Source organism: Arachis ipaensis, chromosome B9, assembly GCF_059453495.1.
Source record: "Arachis ipaensis isolate K30076 ecotype BB chromosome B9, ASM5945349v1, whole genome shotgun sequence".
Classification (NCBI taxonomy): Eukaryota; Viridiplantae; Streptophyta; class Magnoliopsida; order Fabales; family Fabaceae; genus Arachis; species Arachis ipaensis.
This window is the reverse complement of record NC_142444.1, coordinates 124,450,429-124,475,373: the sequence shown is the minus strand read 5'-3', so window position 1 is coordinate 124,475,373 and position 24,945 is coordinate 124,450,429. Positions and strand designations below refer to the sequence as shown.

The following is a 24,945-nucleotide window of genomic DNA, read 5'->3' as shown; positions in this document are numbered from 1 at the left end:
TTAATCCGGAAAGACAAAGCATCTCCGAAGTCTCAACCATTTTCATACCATTTAGGGGTGGCAACGGGGCGGGTAGGGGCGGGTTTTTGCTCTACCCGACCCCGCCCCGCCTGACAAAAAACCCGCATGAAACCCACCCCGCCCTACCCGCGGGTAGTAAAATGTTAAACCCTAACCCGTCCGTGCGGGTACCCGCCCCGCCCCTACCCGCTCCTATAATTATTAAATCCAACAAATAAAATAAAATTTTAAAAATTATATAACCACCATTTACAAGCATAACATAAATTAAATAAAAATTTATATATGATATAATATTATTAATTATTTTACTAATTATTTTATATATATATATACCGGGGCGGGTAGGGGCTGGTTTAACCTAAACCCGACCCCGCCCCGCCCAAGAACCCGCCCCGGTGCGGGGGCGGTAATTACCCGCGGGTTCGGGTAGTGTTGCCACCCCTAATACCATTGATTTCACACCAATCTAGTAACGTTTTATTTATTTATCTGTTTTATGCGTTTTCTCGTGACAACTATATTTTCTATCCACCTAACTAAGATCTGCAAGGTGTCCACTACTTGCTCAAACCAACAATTCTCGTGGGATCAACCTTCACTCACCTGAGGTATTACTTGGACGACCCGGTATACTTGCCAGTCTATCTGCGCGAAACATGCGGAGTCAGTTTCGTGCACCAGTACATTCAAACTTTACATAACATTACTACAAAGAATACTACTATTAAAAGCAGAACCAACACTAACAAATGAAGAATTATTTTTTGACTCCTCACATCATCTTCCAACTTTTTTATTTTCCAAGCAAAGTTCAGCTTTAGGTCATCAATTTGACTAACAGATTCTAGGTTTTGCAGCAGCTTTATCTTGCCTAGTATTTGTCCACACAAATAACCCGCACCACCTCTTTTTATTTGTCTGCAATAAGTGAAAAAAGAAAAAAAAAAGATACTGCACAAACAGATAGAAAAGAACTAACAACCTAACACAACACTAACAAATTAACTCACATTATAATTGAGACAACAAAAAAATTGTTTGGATTCGAATTGAGACAACACTATCACAAAATCGAACGACAGCCACACCATTTCGGCACCCACACTATACTGTCATGGTTAGTTGTCCTCGCCCAGTACACATTGGAAGGTGATCTTATCAAATTGTTCGTAGTAATGCTCTCACCTCCCATCATAATTTCTCAATGTTTAGAGAGCTTCGATTAAGAGGAGGAAGAAATAGAAGAGTAAGAAGAAGAGGAATACAATTTGGACAATTAGAAATGAATTAAGGTTTTATAATGGGAAAGAGACTAAATTAAATACAATTACAATTTTGTCACATTATCTAACTGTTGGTTATTTTTAGTATGGTAAAAAGTAGTCACATCAATATTTTATTAGCTGAGTTAATAACAGAAATAATTCTAGAGACCACTATAATATTCAAAGCTGAATGTGAAGGACTATTATGATAAAATTAAAATTTTAAAGATTAAATTAAATAATTACAAAAATCTCATAAACTACCATAAAAATTTACTCGTACAAGGTTATTAGTAAGAAAGAGAGTATAATTAATCTTTTGTATTTTTTTTTTTGTGACTAATCTTTTGTATTTAATCACATACTAAAAAAATAATTGCAAAACAGTATGAAATTTTCAAAGACATCATCATGACCGTTATTGCTACAAATATTAATATTTTAACACGGGTCATGAAATGATGACCATCCCGATTGACAATCTACTACCTTTATGATAAAATAGATACATATATATCTCTCTAAAGAAAGAATAAATGTTATTGGAATAAGTTTGTTATGATGATTTTAACATTATTTATTTGAATTGTGTAATAACAAACTTATTTTACTATTATCCTTATTTATTATTATTTGATTTTAACATAACAAACGCTTTTGACATATACGATACATCACAAGATTTATATGAATTTATCTTCCCAAGATCATAAGATTTTATGAGAAGAGAAATAAAGTAATAAATTAGATTTTAATTTGTTTTATCCCCATTTTGTCCCTTTAAAACCAAAGTGAACTTTGGCGATCATATTTCTTCTTAACTTCCTTTCTTCCAACATCAGAAAGGCATCTGAATCCTCCAACTTTTGGATCTCCAATAATCTTTGAGCAGATTTCACTAACAAATCCTTTTGGTTTCTCCAATTTTCCATCATCATCATCATCATTATCATCATCATCAATCAACACATTCCTCTCTTCAACTACTGCTTCATTAGCACCACCCCAAAGGTGGCTCTTCACATTCTTTGATTGATGGAAGTTAACCCTATTTCCAAGATCTTCTTCTTGTCTTCCTTCTTGTGTTGGTGGTGAAAAGCTTTTTCTATTATTATTATTTTTGGAATTAGTATTATCAAAGAAGGAAGGAGTTGGAGTGGTTGGGGTAGAAAATGAACGAAATGCTGGTAGAGGTCCTTGTGGTGAACAAGGGGAAGATGGCCACGACGACGATGATGACGACGGCGACGATGAGGAAGATGGTGAGGATGATGAAATCCCATAGCCTTGGATTTCATTGGTTATCTTGAGAGCCTTCAAACGTGCTTCATTGAGAGCTTCTCCACCTTCTAATAGTTTTAGTATATGGTCTGATAGCTTTAGCATTCTTGCTCCCCAGTTAAACCTGAATCACCAGTAATATTATTGTTTTCATCATTAAAATTAATTATTTTTAAAAATAAAAATAGTATTATTGCTTGTGTAAAAAAAACTCCATAAACATAAAATGAAATAAGTTAGTACATATTCCTGTATTTTTTTATACATCTTATTTTATATTTTTTTAACAAAATAATTAACTACTCGAATAATAATGTAATTTTTTCACAGAAAAATAAACAAATATTTTTGTAACAATATAATCAAACCTTTTATAAATACTAAATATGTAATTTTATATCGTAGTAACTCATCAGTGACAATTTTTTTAATTCATGTAAAATAAAATGATTGTTAACAAAAATATAATCTCGTTTCACATAACTTGTTAATCTATCCATTCACTTTGGACAGTACAAATGCTAATTATTTAGTATAAAAACAAAAAAAAATTATTAACTCTTTTTTACGTGATTTTGAAACTCAATCTTTACATGAGAATACATTTATAATTATTGAATTAATTTAAATAACTAATTTAAATTATTTTTTAAATTTAAATCACGTGACATGAATTGGTAGTGGATTGAAAATTACGAACCCAACTAATTATTTAAATGCTGATAACGTGATTTGAATTTAAAAAATAATTTAATTCTTACTATTTAAGTTAATCTAATAGTTATATATATATATATATATATATATATATATATATATATATATATATAAAATTCTTTAAAGTAAAAAATTAGTAAAGTAATAAAGTAATAATGAATTAATCACTTTTAAATTAAGATAGTAAAACACACCTTTCATAAAAATTATAAATTTAACAGTAATTAATCACTTTTTTTTTTTTATCAATTTTCTCAATTTAAAAGATTTAAATTAATTAATATGAGTATATGTAGTCTTTTGTTAGTCACCAAAAAAATATGTAGTCTTTTGTTTAGAAAGATTTCAATGGCCACTTTCTAATTTCTATTATGAAATACATTGTTATATATATTCTTCTCAACACATTATGAAGATAATTAACAAATTTTTCTAATATTATTAACTATACAGGGTTAAGGATTGATTCAGATTTTGAAAGTTTACCCCCTTTCGTCAATATATGTAAACCTTCCTAGTTCTTCTATAATTTCCGCATCACGTTGAAATTCCAGAGCAAACTCTACAGGACCATGTGTTATCAGGAATTCTAGAAGAACTAGTGCATTGTAAGATTGCCTCCATTGTTCCCAATCAATTGTGCAAAACCTGAAATTAATAAAATCAAATAAAATATATTATGCTGACAATATTTATTTACATCCATGATAAGAAAAATACTAATGCGTTTCGAGAAAAAGTAAAAAGCATATGTTTCTGAAAAAATTATAAAATTTAAAATTTAAATATTTTAAATTTTAAATTTAAATTATTAATATAAACTATAATAAATAAAAAATAAAAAATATATTTAATTAATAAAGAATGCAGTAAAAAAATGTTTAAAAATTTTTTTATCACCGAATTATATCTCAAATGATATAATCTTCTTATTCTCACTTAAAAGTCTTATGTTCAAATTTCACTCCTAATTTAAAAAATAAATGTTTAAAGATTTCTTGCATGGTATGATAGTAATATCAATGTAAAAACAAAATTCATACTGACAGTAAATATAAAAATTAAACTATTCGAAAGTATATATACTTTGAGTGAAGAACATCAACAATCCTCCAATAGTCATCTAACTCAAAGGATGCCTCTGCAATTCTAGTCATGGTCTTGGCATCAGGGCTACAATCATCCTTATTTATTGTTTCCTCCGCCAACCTATAACAAGCATGTATAATTATTTTACGCCATTCTCTCTTAATTATAATATACAATGACAAATGCTAAATATATATAGCTAGAAAAACACATACAGGTATAGTTGTTTTCGCCAAAAATCATGGTAATTCAAAAAATGAGAAGTGGGATCATCGGATTTGAGTGGAATCCAAACTTTCATCGACAACAAAAGTTTTGGTTGTCTAATAAAATTCTTAACCAAAACATATATTATTATTAACTCGATTACAAAAGGACTTACAATTCAATTTCAGTAACATCTGTAAATGTAATCCTAGCAGATTTGTACTTTTCTTGAAGGAAATTTGTTGTCTGCTTCTTGATTTGCTCTAGTAGTACGCTTCCCATTATTATTACTACCACTCAGATCAAACTTTCCACTAATAATGTTCATATAAGTAACAAATTGAATCTGAAACAAAATGCGATAGTAAGCAACATACACATAAGCTTATGGGTAGCCAAAATTATAGCTTAGACGATAGAGGAACAGTGTCATTGGACAGAGAAAAAAGTGGAGACGAAAAATGTGATGGAATAATGAACTAATATTAGAAAGTTAACTACTGTATGTACATAATGTATGACTTGTTCTCTTCTAGCTAGATAGCCATAACTTTTTGTATGACATTGGCTACTGAAAACTAGGATCTCAGCACCATAACAACCATTAACATTCACACATTTGGATTCGATTCATATAAATTCTGGCCGTCCATCCTTCCTGGGATTTAAATTAATAAACTCATCTCTAAGGTAGCGTTTGGTGGAGAGACAAAGACAGAAAGACTGAAATTGAGAAACAGAGACTAAGAGACATAAATTGAAATAAATCTGAGTATTTTGTTTAGTGCAAAGTGGTAGATAGAAATTAAAATAAGAATGAAATTCTAATTTAATTTGTACAAAGAGTAAAATTGGAATTAATTAATTAGAATGAAGGTATTTTAGGTATAAAATGTTATTAAAGTTTCAGTTTTCATGTCTAAAAATTTTAGTCCCCTGAGTCCTCACTTTTTGGAGGTACTGAAATACTAAAATTTTGGAGACAGAGACAGAAATTTTAGTATCAATCTCTGAACCAACAAACATAATATTGAGTCTTAGTCTTCTAGTCTCTGTCTCAATATCTCAAAACAAACGCTACCTGAGGAATTGTGAAAATCAGGGAAGAAGGTAGGTTAACTTTTAGGAAGGGAGCCAAAATAAAATTTTGGTAATAAAAAGAGATTAAAATAAAAAAGGTAAAGTATATTATTAAAACAATATTTTAATTTTTTAATTAATAATTTTTTAAGAGTATATACCCATTTTGGTCCTCAAAAAATTTTAAACTGGACACTTTAGTCCTCAAATAAAATTAATTACTTGATTGGTCCTAACAATTAATTTCCTCAGTCACTTAGGTCCTTTATTCCGTTAACTCTAGCGGAGGACAAAATAGTCCCTGACAACTCTAACAGGAGACAAAATGGTTCCTAACAACTCTAACAAGGGACAAAATGATCCATGACCCCTTTATTCGAAAACAACACTGTTCTTCTCCAATTTTTATCATATCTCGCATAACCCTAACATTTATACTCTCCTTCTTCACCTTTACAGTCTTCTTTTCCATCTTTTCCGATCCTTTCTCCTCTTTAGCTCCAAGATTAAGCCATGGTGTAATTGTCACATGTGTCGCATCTACCTCAATATGTCATGGACCACACACTTTCTAAATCTTTGTGACTGGTACATCCACCTCCTCTGCACTTCACCCACCAAAAGCATCCACTTCCACGTCTTCGATAACATCACCTCCAACCCCGACACGTCCACGACATCCTCAAGACCAAGTTTCACAACTACTCCAAGGGCACGCTTTTCTCCACTCTCTGGCAAGCAATATAGATTGTTGGAAATTAGGACATCATGAGAAGATTCTCCTTCGACATCATATGCAAATTTTCATTTAAAATAGACACCGAGTGCTTCATTCCTTCTTTTCTAGAGTCCAAGTTGACAAACAGCTTCGACCTCACATCCAAGCTATCAGTACAACGAGCAATGTCGCCGTTGCCGCTCATATAGAAACTGAAGCGATTACTGAACATCGGTTCGGAGAAGAAGCTGAAGGAAGCGATCGGAGTGGTGGACAATGTGGTCATGGAGATGATAGGGCAGAGGAGGAGGGAGATGGCAATGACGCCAACGGGTCTTAACAAATCAGACTTGCTGTCTAGATTCATGGGATCCATCGAAGATGATAACTAGTTGAGAGACATACGCATTAGTTTTCCGAGTATGAATTGGTTGAGAACAAGTTGAGAATTTTTTTTCTTGTGAATATTAAATTTATGGAGTGTGTGGTGCACGAAATCGTGATCGTTCATTCCTTGGTAACGGCACCAAAAACTTTATACGCACGTTTATAATCTTAATTCTTTGTCACAACTTCACACAACTAACCAGCAAGTGCACTGGGTCGTCCAAGTAATACACCTTACGTGAGTAAGGGTCGATCCCACGGAGACTGTCGGCTTGAATCAAGCTATGGTCATCTTGTAAATCTCAGTCAGGAAGATTCAAATGGTTATGGAGAATTGATAATTAAAATATGAATAAAACATAAAATAGAGATAGAGATACTTATGTAATTCATTGGTGAGAATTTCAGATAAGTGTATGAAGATGCTTTGTTCCTCCCAAACTTCTGCTTTCCTATTTCCTTCTTCCAATCATTCATACTCCTTTCCATGGCAAGCTTTATGTTGGACATCACCGTTGTCAATGGCTACTTCCCGTCCTCTCAGTGAAAATGGTCCAAATGCGCTGTCACCGCACGACTAATCATCTGTCGGTTCTCGATCATGTTGGAATAGGATCCATTGATCCTTTTGCGTCTGTCACACGCCCAACACTCGCGAGTTTGAAGCTCGTCACAGTCATCCCTTCCCAAATCCTACTCGGAATACCACAGACAAGGTTTAGACTTTTCAGATCTCAAGAATGACCGCCAATAATTCTAGCCTATACCACAAAGGTTCTAATCTAAGATTAGAAACCCAAGAGAATATACTCCAGCTGTCGTCTAATGACTACGTTGAACATCATGTAGATCGCTTTGTGGTTGTCAAGCACGCGACCTTGGCTAAGCGAGTAACGAAGATTTGGGTGATTGTCACGAGTCACCCCTTCATTCTGACTTAACTGAATTAAGAACGAGAGTATATCTTGGAGAAGAAGTAGGCGTGAATTGAATAGAAAAACAGTAGTAGTTGCATTAATTCATGAAGAACAGCAGAGCTCCACACCTTAATCTATGGTGTGTAGAAACTCCACCGTTGAAAATACATAAGAACAAAAGTGTCTAGGCATGGCCGAATGGCCAGCCTCCCAAAGATGAAAAGTATATCAAAGTCTAAAAAAGTGTGTAAAATACAATAGCAAAAGGTCTTATTTGTAGAAAACTAGTAACCTAGGGTTTACAGAAATGAGTAAATGGTGCAGAATCTTCTTCTGGGCCCACTTGGTGTGTGCTTGGGCTGAGCATTGAAGCTTTCACATGTAGAGGCTTTTCTTGGAGTTAAACGCCAGCTTTTGTGCCATTTTGGACGTTTAACTCCAGCTTTTATGCCAGTTCTGGCGTTTTGACACCAGAATTTCTATGCTGACTTAGAATGCCGGTTTGGGCCATCAAATCTTAGGCAAAGTATGGACTACTATATATTGCTGGAAAGCCCAGGATGTCTACTTTCCAACATAATTGAGAGCGCGCCAATTGGGCTTTTGTAACTCCAGAAAATTCACTTCGAGTGCAGGGAGGTCAGAATCCAACAGCATCTGCAGTCCTTTTTCAGCCTCTGAATCAGATTTTTGCTCAGGTCCCTCAATTTCAGCCAGAAAATACCTGAAATCACAGAAAAATGCACAAACTCATAGTAAAGTTCAGAAATATGATTTTTATTTAAAAACTAATAAAAATATAATAAAAAGTAACTAAAATATATTAAAAACATACTAAAAATAATGCCAAAAAGCGTATAAATTATCCGCTCATCACAACACCAAACTTAAATTGTTGCTTGTCCCCAAGCAACAAAAAATCAAATAGGATAAAAAGAGAAGAGAATATACAACGAATTCCAAAAACATCTATGAAGATCAGTCTTAATTAGATGAGCGGGGCTATTAACTTTTTACTTCTGAATAGTTTTGGCATCTCACTTTATCCTTTGAAGTTCAGAATGATTGGCATCTATAGGAACTCAGAATTTAGATAGTGTTATTGATTCTCCTAGTTCAGTATGTTGATTCTTGAACACAGTTACTTTATAAGTCTTGGTCGTGACCCTAAGCATTTTGTCACAGACAAATAACTGGGTGAACCTTTTCAGATTGTGACTCAGCTTTGCTAGAGTCCCCAATTAGAGGTGTCCAGAGCTCTTAAGCACACTCTTTTTGCTTTGGACCACGACTTTAACCGCTCAGTCTCAAGTTTTTACTTGACACTTTCACGCCACAAGCACATGGTTAGGGACAGCTTGGTTTAGCCGCTTAGGCCAGGATTTTATTCCTGTGGGCCCTCCTATCCACTGATGCTCAAAGCCTTGGATCCTTTTTATTTTACCCTTGCCTTTTGGTTTAAAGGGCTATTGACTTTTTCTGCTTGCTTTTTCTTTTTCTTTCTTCTTTTTTTTCGCCTCTCTTTTTTTTCTGCAAGCCTTTCACTGCTTTTTCTTGCTTCAAGAATCATTTTTATGATTTTTCAGATTATCAATAACATTTTTCCTTTTCCATTATTCTTTCAAGAGCCAACAATTTTAACATTCATGAACAACAAATTCAAAAATATGCACTGTTCAAGCATTCATTCAGAAAAACATAAAGTATTGCCACCACATCAAAAGAATTATCTGTTTTAAAATTCAAAATTCATGTACTTCTTTTTTTTAATTGAAAATATTTTTCATTTAAGAAAGGTGATGGATTCATATTCATGACTTTAAGGCATAGACACTTGGACACTAGTGATCATAAAGACACAAACATAGATAAACATAAAGCATAAAAATTTGAAAAACAGAAAATAAAGAACAAGGAAATTAAAGAACGGGTCCACCTTAGTGATGGCGGCTAGTTCTTCCTCTTGAAGATCTTATGGAGTGCTTGAGCTCCTCAATGTCTCTTCTTTGCCTTTGTTGCTCCTCTCTCATGACTCTTTGATCTTCTCTAATTTCATGGAGGAGGATGGAATGCTCTTGGTGCTCCACCCTTAGTTGTCCTATATTGGAACTTAATTCTCCTAGGGAGGTATTGATTTGCTCCCAATAATTTTGTGGAGGAAAATGCATCCCTTGAAGTATCTCAGGGATTTCATGATGAGGAATTTCCTCATGCTCTTATCCATGAGTGGGATCTCTTGTTTGCTCCATCCTTTTCTTAGTGATGGGCTTGTCCTCATCAATGAGGATGTCTTCCTCTATGTCAATTTCAGCCGAATTGCAAAGGTGACAAATGAGATGAGGAAAGGCTAACCTTGACAACGTAGAGGACTTGTCCGCCACCTTGTAGAGTTCTAAGGATATAACCTCATGAACTTCTACTTCCTCTCCAATCATGATGCTATGGATCATGATAGCCCGGTCTATAGTAACTTCAGACCGGTTGCTAGTAGGAATGATTGAGCGTTGGATGAACTCCAACCATCCCCTAGCCACGGGCTTGAGGTCATGCCTTCTTAGTTGAACCGGCTTCCCTCTTGAATCTCTCTTCCATTGAGCGCCCTCTTCACAAATGTCTATGAGGACTTGGTCCAACCTTTGATCAAAGTTGACCCTTCTAGTGTAGGGGTGTGCATCTTCTTGCATCATGGGTAAGTTGAATGCCAACCTTACATTTTCTGGACTAAAATCTAAGCATTTCCCCCGAACCATTGTAAGCCAATTCTTTGGATCTGGGTTTACACTTTGATCATGGTTCTTGGTGATCCATGCATTGGCATAGAACTCTTGAACCATTAAGATCCCGACTTGTTGAATGGGGTTGGTGAGAACTTCCCAACCTCTTCTTCGAATCTCATGTCAGATCTCCGGATATTCACTCTTTTTGAGCTTGAAAGGGACCTCGGGGATCACCTTCTTCTTGGCCACAACTTCATAGAAGTGGTCTTGATGCACCCTTGAGATGAATCTCTCCATCTCCCATGACTCAAAGGTGGAAGCTTTTGCCTTCCCTTTCCTCTTTCTAGAGGTTTCTCCGGCCTTAGGTGCCATAAATGATTATGGAAAAACAAAAAGCAACGCTTTTACCACACCAAACTTAGAAGGTTTTCTCGTTCTTGAGTAAAAGAAGAAAGAAAAGAGAGTAGAAGAAGAAGAAATAGAGGAGATGGAGGGGGGGTTAGTGTTTCGGCCAAGGGGGAGAAGTAGTGTTTAAGATGTGTAAAAATGAAGGGGTGAAGATGGGTTTATATAGGAGTGGAGAGAGGGTAAGGTTCGACCATGTATGGGTGGGTTTGGAAGGGAAAGTAGTTCGAATTTGAATGGTGAGGTAGGTGGGGTTTATGATGGATGGATGTGAATTGGTGAAGGGTTTATGGAGAAGAGGGTAGGATTTGATAGGTGGGGGATTTTTGGAGAAGATGTATTGAGCTGATTGGTGAAGGGTATTTGGGGAAGAGTATTATAAAAAGGTGAGAAGAAGAGAGAGAGTGAGTTGAGGTTGGTGGGGATCCTGTAGGGTCCACAGATCTTGAGGTGTCAAGGATTTCTCATCCCTGCACCAACTGGGCTTGCAAAACGCCCTTTGCTGCCAATCCTGGCGTTAAACGCCAGGCTGCTGCCCATTTCTGGCGTTTAATGCCAGCTTCTTGCCATTTTATGGCGTTAAACGCCAGTCTGGTGCCCATTTCTGGCATTAAACGCCCAGAATGGTGCCAGACTGGGCGTTTAACGCCCATTCTGCTGCCCTTACTGGTGTTTAAACGCCAGTAGGCTTCTGATGAGTGGATAATTTATACGCTTTTTGGCATTGTTTTTAGTATGTTTTTAGTAGAATATAGTTACTTTTAGGGATGTTTTCATTTGTTTTTATGTTAAATTCAAATTTCTGGACTTTACTATGAGTTTGTGTGTTTTTCTGTAATTTCAGGTATTTTCTGGCTGAAATTGAGGGACTTGAGCAAAAATCAGATTCAGAGGTTGAAGAAGGACTGCTGATGCTGTTGGATTCTGACTTCCCTGTACTCAAAATGGATTTTCTGGAGCTACAGAACTCAAAATGGCACGCTTTCAATTGCTATAGAAAGTAGACATCTAGGGCTTTCCAGCAATATATAATAGTCCATACTTTGTCCAAGTTTAGACGACGCAAACTGGCGTTCAACTCCAGCTCTCTGCCCAATTCTGGCATCCAGCGCCAGAAACAAGTTGCAAAGTGGAGTTCAACGCCCAAACTGGCACAAAAGCTGGCGTTCAACTCCAGAAAGAGCCTCTGCACATGTAGACTTCAAGCTCAGCCCAAGCACACACCAAGTGGGCTCCGGAAGTGGATTTATGCATCAATTACTTACTTCTGTAAACCCTAGTAACTAGTTTATTATAAATAGGACCTTTTACTATTGTATTAGTTATCTTTGGTCTCAGTTTTAATCCATTGTTCATCTTAGGAGACTATTGATCATGTTTTGGGGGCTGGCCATTTGGCCATGCCTGGACCTTTCACTTATGTATTTTCAACGGTAGAGTTTCTGCACTCCATAGATTAAGGTGTGGAGCTCTGCTGTTCCTCAAAGATTAATGCAAAGTACTACTGTTTTCTATTCAATTCACTTGTTCCGCTTCTAAGATATTCATTCGCACTTCAACCTGAATGTGATGAACGTGACAATCATCATCATTCCCTATGAACGTGTGCCTGACAACCACTTTCGTTCTACCTTAGATTGAATGAGTGTCTCTTAGATCTCTTAATCGGAATCTTCATGGCGTAAGCTAGAATGATGGCGGCATTCAAGAGAATCCGGAAAGTCTAAACCTTGTCTGTGGTATTCCGAGTAGGATTCAATGATTGAATGACTGTGACGAGCTTCAAACTCGCGATTGCTGGGCGTAGTGACAGACGCAAAAGGATAGTAAATCCTATCCCAGCATGATCGAGAACCGACAGATGAATAGCCGTGTCGTGACAGGGTGCGTTGACCAGTTTCACTGAGAGGATAGGATGTAACCATTGACAAGGGTGATGCCTCCAGACGATTAGCCGTGCCGTGACAGGGCATTTGGATCATTTTCCCGAGAGAAGACCGAAAGTAGCCATTGACAATGGTGATGCATCACCTAAAGCCAGCCATGGAAAGGAGTAAGACTGATTGGATGAAGATAGCAGGAAAGCAGATGTTCAGAGGAACGAAAGCATCTCTATTCGCTTATCTGAAATTCTCACCAATGATTTACATAAGTATTTCTATCCCTATTTTATTAATTATTTTCGAAAACCCCATTACTATTTTATATCCGTCTGACTGAGATTTACAAGGTGACCATAGATTGCTTCATACCAACAATCTCCGTGGGATTCGACCCTTACTCACGTAAGGTATTACTTGGACGACCCAGTGCACTTGCTGGTTAGTTGTGCGAAGTTGTGAACCATGGTATTAGCATCATGTTTTTGGCGCCATTACCAGGGAAAGAAAGAGTGATGAATTTTACATAATCAAAGTGTAATCACAATTTTTGCACACCAAGTTTTTGGTGCCGTTGCCGGGGATTGTTCGAGTTTGGACAACTGACGGTTCATCTTGTTGCTCAGATTAGGTAATTTTCTTTTTGTTTTGTTTTCAAAATTTTTCAAAAATCTTTCAAAATTTTCTCCTTTGTTTTCGAAAAAAAAAAATTTTAAAATAAAAATATTTTCAAAAATTTTTTAATTTTATTCAGAATTTTTAAGAATGAATTCTAGTGTTTCATGAAGCATGTGAAGCCTGGCTGGCTGTAAAGCCATGTCCAAAGTCATTTGGACTGAGGCTTCCAATTTGTTATCAAGAGCAAGCTAGTTGTTGCTAATCCACCTGCTGCTGTTCCTGATTTACATACTAAAGCTTGGCTGGCTATTAAGCCATGCCTGACCCTTTGATTGGAGCTTTAGACTAAAAAGTATAAGATTCCTGGAATTCATATTAAAAATTTTGGAATCCTTATTTTTCTTTTTCAAATAATTTTCGAAAAAAAAAATTATACAAAAAAAAATTAGAAAATCATAAAAATCAAAAATATTTTTTGTGTTTCTTGTTTGAGTCTTGAGTCATGTTATAAGTTTGGTGTCAATTGCATATTCATCTTGCATTTTTCGAAAATTCATGCATTCATAGTGTTCTTTATGATCTTCAAGTTGTTCTTGGTAAGTCTTCTTGTTTGATCTTTGCATTTGCATGTTTTGTGTCTTTTCTTGTTTTTCATATGCATTCTTAAATTCTTAGTGTCTAAGCATTAAAGAATTCTAAGTTTGGTGTCTTGCATGTTTTCTTTGCATTAAAAATTTTTCAAAAATATATTCTTGGTGTTCATCATGATCTTCATAGTGTTCTTGGTGTTCATCTTGACATTCATAGCATTCTTGCATGCATTCATTGTTTTGATCCATAACTTTCATGCATTGCATCATTTTTCTTGTTTTTCTCTCTCATCATAAAAATTCAAAAATCAAAAAAATATCTTTCCCTTTTTCTCTCTTAAAATTTCGAAAATTAGATTTGACTTTTTCAAAAATTTTTAAAAAAAATCTAGTTGTTTTTATGAGTCAAATCAAATTTTCAATTTAAAAATCTTATCTTTTTCAAATTTCTTAGTTATTTTCGAAATTATAAAAATATTTTTCAAAAATTTTTTTCTTATTTTTATATCAAATTTTCGAAAATAACATCACCAATTAATGTTTTGATTCAAAAATTTCAAGTTTGTTATCTACTTGTTAAGAAAGATTCAAACTTTAAGTTCTAGAATCATATTTTGTGATTTCTTGTGAATCAAGTCATTAATTGTGATTTTAAAAATCATATCTTTTTCAAAAACTAATTTCAATCATATTTTTTCAAAAATATCTTCTTATCTTATCTTTTTCAAAAATTTGATTTCAAAATATCTTTTCTAACTTCCTAACTTCTTATCTTTTCAAAATTTGTTTCAACTAACTAACCAACTTTTTGTTTGTTTCTTATCTTTTTCAAAACTACCTAACTAACTCTCTCTCTCCAATTTTCGAAAATCCCTTTCCTCTTTTTCAAAATTTCTTTTTAATTAACTAATTATTTTAATTTTTTTATTTTAATTTTTGAAAATTACCAACCTTTTTCAAAAATAATTTTCGAAAATCACTAACTCTTTTTCAAAAATTATTTTCGAAAATTCTCTTTCTCTCTCATCTCCTTCTTTTCTTCTACTCACACAGGGGAACCTCTATACCTGTGGTAAAAAGGATCCCTATTATTATTATTTTTCTATGCCCTCTTCTTTGTCATATGAGCAGGAGCAAGGACAAGAATATTCTTGTTGAGGCAGATCCAGAGCCTGAAAGGACTCTGAAGAGAAAATTAAGAGAAGCTAAATTACAACTATCCAGCAAGCATCTGTCAGGAATTTTCGAACAAGAAGAGGAGATGGTAGCCGAAAATAATAATAATGCAAGGAGAATACTTGGTGACTTTACTGCACCTAATTCCAATTTACATGGAAGAAGCATCTCCATCCCTACCATTGGAGCAAACAACTTTGAGCTGAAACCTCAGCTAGTTTCTCTAATGCAACAAAACTGCAAGTTTCATGGACTTCCATCTGAAGATCCTTTTCAGTTCTTAACTGAATTCTTGCAGGTATGTGATACTGTTAAGACTAATGGAGTAGATCCTGAAGTCTACAGGCTCATGCTTTTCCCTTTTGCTGTAAGAGATAGAGCTAGAATATGGTTGGACTCTCAACCTAGAGACAGCCTAAACTCTTGGGATAAGCTGGTCACGGCTTTCTTAGCCAAGTTCTTTCCTCCTCAAAAGCTGAGCAAGCTTAGAGTGGATGTTCAAACCTTCAAACAAAAAGATGGTGAATCCCTCTATGAAGCTTGGGAAAGATACAAGCAGTTGACCAAAAATTGTCCTTCTGACATGCTTTCAGAATGGACCATCCTGGATATATTCTATGATGGTTTATCTGAGCTATCAAAGATGTCATTGGATACTTCTGCAGGTGGATCCATTCACCTAAAGAAAACGCCTGCAGAAGCTCAAGAACTCATTGACATGGTTGCTAATAACTAGTTTATGTACACTTCTGAGAGGAATCCTGTGAGTAATGGGATGCCTATGAAGAAGGGAGTTCTTGAAGTTGATACTCTGAATGCCATATTGGCTCAGAACAAAATATTGACTCAGCAAGTCAATATGATTTCTCAGAGTCTGAATGGAATACAAGCTGCATCCAATAGTACTCAAGAGGCATCTTCTGAAGAAGAAGCTTATGATCCTGAAAACCCTGCAATAGTAGAGGTAAATTACATGGGTGAACCTTATGGAAACACCTATAATCCATCATGGAGAAATCATCCAAATCTCTCATGGAAGGATCAAAGGCCTCAACAAGGCTTTAATAATGGTGGAAGAAACAGGTTTAGCAATAGCAAGCCTTTTCCATCATCCACTCAGTAACAGACAGAGAATTCTGAACAAAATACCTCTAATTTGGCAAACTTAGTCTCTGATCTGTCCAAGGCCACTGTAAGTTTCATGAATGAAACAATGTCTTTCATTAGAAATTTGGAAGCACAAGTGGGCCAGCTGAGTAAGAGGATCACTGAAATCCCTCCTAGTACTCTCCCAAGCAATACAGAAGAGAATCCAAAAGGAGAGTGCAAGGCCATTGACATAATCAAAATGGCCGAACCCAATGAGGGAGAGGAGGACGTGAATCCCAAGGAGGAAGACCTCCTGGGACGTCCAGTGATCAATAAGGAGCTTCCCTCTGAGGAACCAAAGGACTCTGAGGCTCATCTAGAGACCATAGAGATTCCATTGAACCTCCTTATGCCCTTCATGAGCTCTGATGAGTATTCCTCTTCTGAAGAGAATGAGGATGTTACCAAGGAGCAAGTTACCAAGTACCTTGGTGCAATCATGAAGCTGAATGCCAAATTATTTGGTATTGAGACTTGGGAAGATGAACCTCCCTTGTTCACCAATGAACTAAGTGATCTGGATCAACTGACATTGCCTCAGAAGAAACAGGATCCTGGAAAGTTCATAATACCTTGTACCATAGGCACCATGATCTTTAAGGCTCTGTGTGACCTTGGTTCAGGGATAAACCTCATGCCCCTCTCTGTAATAGAGAAACTGGGAATCTATAGGGTGCAAGCTGCTAAAATCTCATTAGAGATGGCAGACAATTCAAGAAAACAGGCTTATGGACAGGTAGAGGACGTGTTAGTAAAGGTTGAAGGCCTTTACATCCCTGCTGATTTCATAGTCCTGGATACTGGAAAGGAAGAGGATGAATCCATCATCCTAGGAAGACCTTTCCTAGCCACAGCAAGAGCTGTGATTGATGTGGACAGAGGAGAATTGATCCTTCAATTGAATAAGGACAACCTTGTGTTTACAACTCAAGGATCTCTCTCTGCATCCATGGAGAGGAAGCAGAAAAAGCTTCTCTCAAAGCAGAGTCAAACAAAGCCCCCACAGTCAAACTCTAAGTTTGGTGTTGGGAGGCCACAACCAAACTCTAAGTTTGGTGTTGAACTCCCATATCCAAACTCTAAGTTTGGTGTTGGAGGGTCTCAATAATGCTCTGAACAACTGTGAGGCTCCATGAGAGCCCACTGTCAAGCTATTGACATTAAAGAAGCGCTTGTTGGGAGGCAACCCAATTTTTATTTATCTAACTATATTTTTCTTAGTTATATGTCTTTATAGGTTCATGATCATGTGGAGTCACAAAATAAAAATAAAAATTGAAAACGGAATCAAAAACAGCAGAAGAAAAATCACACCCTGGAGGAAGCACCTGCCTGGCGTTCAACGCCAGAACAGAGCATGGTTCTGGCGCTAAACACCCAAAATGGGCAGTATCTGGGTGCTGAACGCCCAAAATGGGCATCATCTGGGCATTTGAAAGCCAGAAATGCACCCTGGAGAAGAGCTGGCGCTGAACGACCAGAACAAGCATGGTTCTGGCGTTCAACGCCAGAAATGGGCAACAAATGGGCGTTGAATGCCCAAAATGGGCACCAACCTGGCGCTGAACACCCAGAGTTGTGTGCAAGGGCATTTTACATGCCTAATTTGGTGTAAGGTTGTAATTCCTTGAACACCTCAGGATCTGTGGACCCCACAGGATCATCTCAGAATCTGTGAATCTCACAGGATCCCCACCCACCTCACCCTCTCTCTCTCCATTCATGGTCATCCCTTCTATTTTCCATTCACCACTCACATCCATACACACATCCCTCTATCTCCTCCATATCTTCTTCTTCTTCATCTATTCTTTCTTCTCTTGCTCGAGGACGAGCAATATTCTAAGTTTGGTGTGGTAAAAGCATAAGCTTTTTATTTTTCCATTACCATTGATGGCACCTAAGACCGGAGAAACCTCTAGAAAAGGGGAAGGGAAGACAAAGGCTTCCACCTCCGAGTCATGGGAGATGGAAAGATTCATCTCAAGGGTCTATAGCTCAGTGGTAGAACGTGTGGCTACAAATCAAGAGATCCCTGAGATACCTCAGGGGATGCACTTCCCTCCACATAAATATTGGGAGCAAATCAACACCTCCCTAGGAGAATTAAGTTCCAACATGGGACAATTGAGGGTGGAACATCAAGAGCACTCCATCATCCTTCATGAAATAAGAGAAGATCAAAAAGCAATGAGGGAGGAGCAACAAAGACAAGGAAGAGACATAGAAGAGCTCAAGGACATCATTGGTTCCTCAAGAAGGAAACGCCACCATCACTAAGGTGGATTCATTCCTTGTTCTTATTTCTTCTGTTTTTCATTTTCTATGTTATGTGCTTATCTATGTTTGTGTCTTCATTACATGATCATTAGTAGTTAGTAACTTTGTCTTAAAGTTATGAATATCCTATGAATCCATCACCTCTCTTAAATGAAAAATGTTTTAATTCAAAAGAACAAGAAGTACATGAGTTTTGCATTTATCCTTGAACTTAGTTTAATTATATTGATGTGGTGACAATGCTTCTTGTTTTCTGAATGTATGCTTGAACAGTGCATATGTCTTTTGAAGTTGTTGTTTAAGAATGTTAAATATGTTGGCTCTTGAAAGAATGATGACAAGGAGACATGTTATTTGATAATCTGAAAAATCATAAAAATGATTCTTGAAGCAAGAAAAATCAGCAAAGAACAAAGCTTGCAGAAAAAAAAAGAAAATAAAAATAGGCGAAAAAAAAATATAGAAAGAAAAAGCAAGCAGAAAAAGCCAAAGCTCTTAAAACCAAGAGGCAAGAGCAAAAAGCCAATAACCTTTAAAAACAAAAGGCAAGGGCAAATAAAAAGGATCCCAAGGCTTTGAGCATCAGTGGATAGGAGGGCCTAAAGGAATAAAATCCTGGTCTAAGCGGCTAAACCAAGCTATCCCTAACCATGTGCTTGTGGCGTGTAGGTGTCAAGTGAAAACTTGAGACTGAGCGGTTAAAGTCAAGGTCCAAAGCAAAAAAAGAGTGTGCTTAAGAACCCTGGACACCTCTAATTGGGGACTTTAGCAGAGCTGGGTCACAATCTGAAAAGGTTCACCCAATTATGTGTCTGTGGCATTTATGTATCCGGTGGTAATACTGGAAAACAAAGTGCTTAGGGCCACGGCCAAGACTCATAAAGAAGCTGTGTTCAAGAATCATCATACTGAACTAGGAGAGTCAATAACACTATCTGAACTCTGAGTTCCTATAGATGCCAATCATTCTGAACCTCAATAGATAAAGTGAGATGCCAGAACTATTCAAGAGGCAAAAAGCTATAAGTCCCGCTCATTTGATTGGAGCTATGTTTCATTGATAGTTTGGAATTTATAGTATATTCTCTTCTTTTTATCCTATTTAATTTTTAGTTGCTTGGGGACAAGCAACAATTTAAGTTTGGTGTTGTGATGAGCGGATAATTTATACGCTTTTTGGCATTGTTTTTAGTATGTTTTTAGTAGAATCTAGTTACTTTTAGGGATGTTTTCATTTGTTTTTATGTTAAATTCACATTTCTGGACTTTACTATGAGTTTGTGTGTTTTTCTGTGATTTCAGGTATTTTCTGGCTGAAATTGAGGGATTTGAGCAAAAATCAGATTCAGAGGTTGAAGAAGGACTGCTGATGCTGTTGGATTCTGACTTCCCTACACTCAAAATGGATTTTCTGGAGCTACAGAACTCAAAATGGCACGCTTCTAATTGCGTTGAAAAGTAGACATCCAGGGCTTTTCAGCAATATATAATAGTCCATACTTTGTCCAAGTTTAGATGACTCAAACTGGCGTTCAACGCCAGCTCTCTGCCCAATTCTGGCGTCTAGCGCCAGAAACAAGTTGCAAAGTGGAGTTCAACGCCCAAACTGGCACAAAAGCTGGCGTTCAACTCCAGAAAGAGCCTCTGCACGTGTAGACTTCAAGCTCAGCCCAAGCACATACCAAGTGGGCCCCGAAAGTGGATTTATGCATCAATTACTTACTTTTGTAAACCCTAGTAACTAGTTTATTATAAATAGGACCTTTTACTATTGTATTAGTTATCTTTGGTCTCAGTTTTAATCCATTGTTCATCTTAGGAGACTATTGATCACGTTTTGGGGGCTGGCCATTTGGTCATGCCTGGACCTTTCACTTATGTATTTTCAACGGTAGAGTTTCTGCACTCCATAGATTAAGGTGTGGAGCTCTGCTGTTCCTCAAAGATTAATGCAAAGTACTACTGTTTTCTATTCAATTCACTTGTTCCGCTTCTAAGATATTCATTCGCACTTCAACCTGAATGTGATGAACGTGACAATCATCATCATTCCCTATGAACGTGTGCCTGACAACCACTTCCGTTCTACCTTAGATTGAATGAGTGTCTCTTAGATATCTTAATCGGAATCTTCGTGGTGTAAGCTAGAATGATGGCGGCATTCAAGAGAATCCGGAAAGTCTAAACCTTGTCTGTGGTATTCCGAGTAGGATTCAATGATTGAATGACTGTGACGAGCTTCAAACTCGCGATTGCTGGGCGTAGTGACAGACGCAAAAGGATAGTAAATCCTATTCCAGCATGATCGAGAACCGACAGATGAATAGCCGTGCCGTGACAGGGTGCGTTGACCAGTTTCACTGAGAGGATAGGATGTAACCATTGACAAGGGTGATGCCTCCAGACGATTAGCCGTGCCGTGACAGGGCATTTGGATCATTTTCCCGAGAGAAGACCGAAAGTAGCCATTAACAATGGTGATGCATCACATAAAGCCAGCCATGGAAAGGAGTAAGACTGATTGGATGAAGATAGCAGGAAAGCAGAGGTTCAGAGGAACGAAAGCATCTCTATTCGCTTATCTGAAATTCTCACCAATGATTTACATAAGTATTTCTATCCCTATTTTATTAATTATTTTCGAAAACCCCATTACTATTTTATATCCGCCTGACTGAGATTTACAAGGTGACCATAGCTTGCTTCATACCAACAATCTCCGTGGGATTCGACCCTTACTCACATAAGGTATTACTTGGACGACCCAGTGCACTTGCTGGTTAGTTGTGCGAAGTTGTGAACCATGGTATTGGCATCATGTTTTTGGCGCCATTACCAGGGAAAGAAAGAGCGATAAATTTTACATAATCAAAGTGTAATCACAATTTCTGCGCACCAGCTTCTCCTCCAGGGTGTTCTATTTTTCATTCTGTTTTTTTTAGTTTGTTTTTGCTTTTTCAATTGTTTTTGTGACTTCACATGATCATCAACCTATAGAAAACATAAAATAACAATGGAAAATAGAAATTTAACATAGATAAGTAAAATTGGGTTGCCTCCCAACAAGCGCTTCTTTAATGTCAGTAGCTTGACAGGGGGCTCTCATGGAGCCTCATAGATATTTAGAGCATGATGATGGCCTCTTAACACCAAACTTAGAGTTTGGTTGTGGCTTCCCCCAACACCAAACTTAGAGTTTGAATGTGGGGGGTTTTGTTTGACTCTGTATTGAGAGAAGCTTTTCATGCTTCTTCTCCTTGGTTACAGAGGGAGATCCTTGAGCCTTAAACACAAGGGAGTCCTCATTCACTTGAAGGACGAATTCTCCTCTGTCAACATCAATCACAGCTCTTACTGTGGCTAGGAAGGGTCTGCCAAGGATGATGGATTCATCCATACACTTTCCAGTATCTAGGATTATGAAATAAGCAGGGATGTAGTGGCCTTCAACCTTTACCAAGACATCCTCTACAAGTCCATAAGCCTTTCTTGAATTGTCTGCCATCTCTAGTGAGATTCTTGCAGCTTGTACCTCAAGGATTCCTAGCTTCTCCATTACAGAGAGAGGCATGAGGTTTATGCTTGACCCTAGGTCACACAGAGCCTTCTCAAAGGTCATGGTGCCTATGGTACAAGGTATTGAGAACTTTCCAGGATCCTGTCTCTTCAGAGGCAATTTCTGCCTAGTCAGGTCATCCAGTTCTTTGGGGAGCAAGGGGGGGTTCATCCTCCCAAGTCTCATTACCAAATAGCTTGGCATTTAGCTTCATGATTGCTCCAAGGTACTTAGCAACTTGTTCTTCAGTAACATCTTCATCCTCTTCAGAGGAAGAATACTCATCAGAGCTCATGAATGGCAAAAGTAAATTCAATGGAATCTCTATAGTCTCAGTGTGAGCCTCAGATTCCCATGGTTCCTCATTATGGAACTCCTTAGAGGCCAGTGGATGTCCATTGAGGTCTTCCTCAGTGGAGATCACTGCCTCTTCCTCCTCTCCAAGTTCGGCCGTGTGGGTTATGTTGATGGCCTTGCACTCTCTTTTTGGATTCTCTTCTGTATTGCTTGGAAGAGTGCTAGGAGGGAGTTCAGTAATTTTCTTGCTCAGCTGACCCACTTGTGCCTCCAAATTTCTAATAGAAGACCTTGTTTCAGTCATGAAACTTTGAGTGGTTTTAATTAGATCAGAGACTACAGTTGCTAAGTCAGAGTTGCTCTGCTTAGAATTCTCTGTCTGTTGCTGAGAAGATGATGGAAAAGGCTTGCTATTGCTAAACCTATTTCTTCCACCATTATTGTTGTTGAAGCCTTGTTGAGGCCTCTGTTGATCCTTCCATGAGAGGTTTAGATGATTTCTCCATGAAGGATTATAGGTGTTTCCATAGGATTCTCCCATGTAATTCACCTCTTCCATTGCTGGGTTCTCAGGATCTTAAGCTTCTTCTTCAGATGAAGCTTCTTTGGTACTGACTGTTGCTGCTTGCATTCCAGATAGACTCTGAAAAATCATATTGACTTTCTGAGTCAATATTTTGTTCTGAGCCAATATGGCATTCAGAGTATCAATCTCAAGAACTCTTTTCTTCTGACTTGTCCCATTATTCACAGGATTCCTTTCAGAGGTGTACATGAATTGGTTATTTACAACCATTTTAATGAGTTCCTGAGCTTCTGTAGGCGTCTTCTTCAGATGAAGAGATCCTCCAGCAGAGCTGTCCAATGACATCTTGGACAGTTCAGACAGACCATTATAGAAGATACCTATGATGCTCCATTCTGAAAGCATGTCAGAAGGACACCTTTTGATCAATTGCTTGTATCTTTCCCAAGCTTCATAGAGGGATTCACCTTCTTTCTGTCTGAAGGTTTGGACTTTCACTCTAAGCTTACTCAATTTTTGAGGTGGAAAGAACTTTGCCAAGAAGGCATTGACTAGCTTTTCCCAAGAGTTCAGGCTTTCTTTAGGTTGTGAATCTAACCATGTTCTAGCTCTGTCTCTTACAACAAAGGGAAAGAGCATAAGCTTGTAGACCTCGGGATCAACCCCATTTGTCTTGACAGTGTCACAGATTTGCAAGAATTCAGCTAAGAACTGATGAGGATCTTTCAATGGAAGTCCATGAAACTTGCAATTCTGTTGCATCATAGAAACTAATTGAGGTTTAAGCTCAAAGTTGTTTGCTCCAATGGCAGGGATTGAGATGCTTCTCCCATAGAAGTCGGGAGTAGGTGCAGTAAAGTCACCAAGCACCTTCCTTACATTGTTGGCATTGATGTTGTTTTCGGCTGCCATATCTTCTTCTTGTTTAAAAAGTTCTGTTAGGTCCTCTACAGAGAGTTGTACTTTAGCTTCTCTTAGCTTTCTCTTCAAGGTCCTTTCAGGTTTAGGATCAGCCTCAACAAGAATGTCTTTGTCTTTACTCCTGCTCATATGAAAAGAGAGGAGAAGAAAATATGGAATCCTCTATCCCACAGTATAGAGATTCCTTGAGGTGTCAGAGGAAAATAAAAATAGAAGGATGAGGTAGAGAAGAGAGAATTCGAACTTATCAAGAGGGACAAAGTTCGAATTGCTGATAATGGAGAAGTGTTAGTCCTTTAAATAGAAGGATTTGAGAAGAGGGGAAGAATTTTCGAAATTAAAGTAAAAGATTTTGAAATAATTAAAAGAAATTTTGAAAATTTGGTAAATGATTTTCGAAAACTAAGATTGGGAAAGAAATTAAGTGATTTTTGAAAAAAGATTTTGAAATTAGAAATAAAAAAGATATGATTGAAAATTAATTTTGAAAAAGATGTGATTGAAAAGATATGATTGAGAAGCTATGATTGAGAATCAAATCAAAAAGAGAAATTTTTAAAATTAAAGTTGATTACTTGACTAACATGAAACTAAAAGATATGATTCTAGAATTTAAAATTTGATCCTTTCTTAATAGGCAAGTAACAACTTGAAAATTTTGAATTAAATCATTAATTGTAGCAAGGATTTTTGAAAATAGTAATAAATAAAAAAATTGAAAAGAAATTGATTTTGAAAAGATATGATTGAAAAGATATGATTTGAAAAAAATTTGATTTTGAAAAATTATGAAAATTTGAAAAAAATTTGAATTAAAAACAAAATCTTCCCTCTAGTGTCCTCCTGGCGTTAAACGCCCAGAATGGCATCCATTCTGGCGTTTAACGCCCAAAATGCTACCTTTTTGGGCATTTAACGCCCAGCCAGGTACCCTGGCTGGCGTTTAAACGCCAGTTTTCCTTCCTTACTGGGCGTTTTGAATGCCCAGCTTTTTCTCTATAATTCCTTTGCTGACTGTTCTGAATCTTCAATTCTCTGTATTATTGACTTGGAAAGACATAATTTTGAAATTTTTTTTTGAATTTTTAGAGAATAATAACAAAATGAAACTAAATCATGAAGAACTAAGATCAAATAAATAATGC

The 24,945-nt window shown here is 36.8% G+C and overlaps 1 protein-coding gene and 2 non-coding genes across 3 annotated transcripts; 1 reads left to right on the top strand and 2 right to left on the bottom strand.

Moving 5' to 3' along the window:
• Window positions 1-2,069: 2,069 nt before the first annotated feature.
• On the bottom strand, window positions 2,070-4,885 carry LOC107617245 (ENTH/VHS family protein). Its single transcript, XM_088500608.1, has 4 exons — window positions 4,759-4,885; window positions 4,374-4,496; window positions 3,774-3,935; window positions 2,070-2,694 (listed from the first exon to the last, which is right to left on the bottom strand). Exons 1-4 carry the CDS (start codon window positions 4,863-4,865, stop codon window positions 2,070-2,072), a joined length of 1,017 nt encoding a protein of 338 aa, XP_088356734.1. The 5' UTR covers window positions 4,866-4,885.
• Window positions 4,886-15,552: 10,667 nt separating this feature from the next.
• LOC148546200 (small nucleolar RNA R71) lies at window positions 15,553-15,660 on the bottom strand. Its single transcript, XR_015902099.1, has one exon. It is a non-coding gene; the product is annotated as a small nucleolar RNA R71 (small nucleolar RNA).
• A 7,618-nt stretch (window positions 15,661-23,278) lies between these two features.
• On the top strand, window positions 23,279-23,386 carry LOC148546199 (small nucleolar RNA R71). Its single transcript, XR_015900981.1, has one exon. It is a non-coding gene; the product is annotated as a small nucleolar RNA R71 (small nucleolar RNA).
• The last annotated feature ends 1,559 nt before the right edge of the window (window positions 23,387-24,945 follow it).

Coding starts and splice junctions, on each gene's coding strand:
- LOC107617245 (XM_088500608.1), bottom strand. CDS start 4,865: ATGGGAAGCGTACTACTAGAGCAAATCAAGAAGCAGACAACAAATTTC. Junction 3,936..4,373: donor GTTGATGTTCTTCACTCAAA/GTATATATACTT, acceptor TATTAATTTCAG/GTTTTGCACAATTGATTGGG. Junction 2,695..3,773: donor ACATATATTGACGAAAGGGG/GTAAACTTTCAA, acceptor CTGGTGATTCAG/GTTTAACTGGGGAGCAAGAA.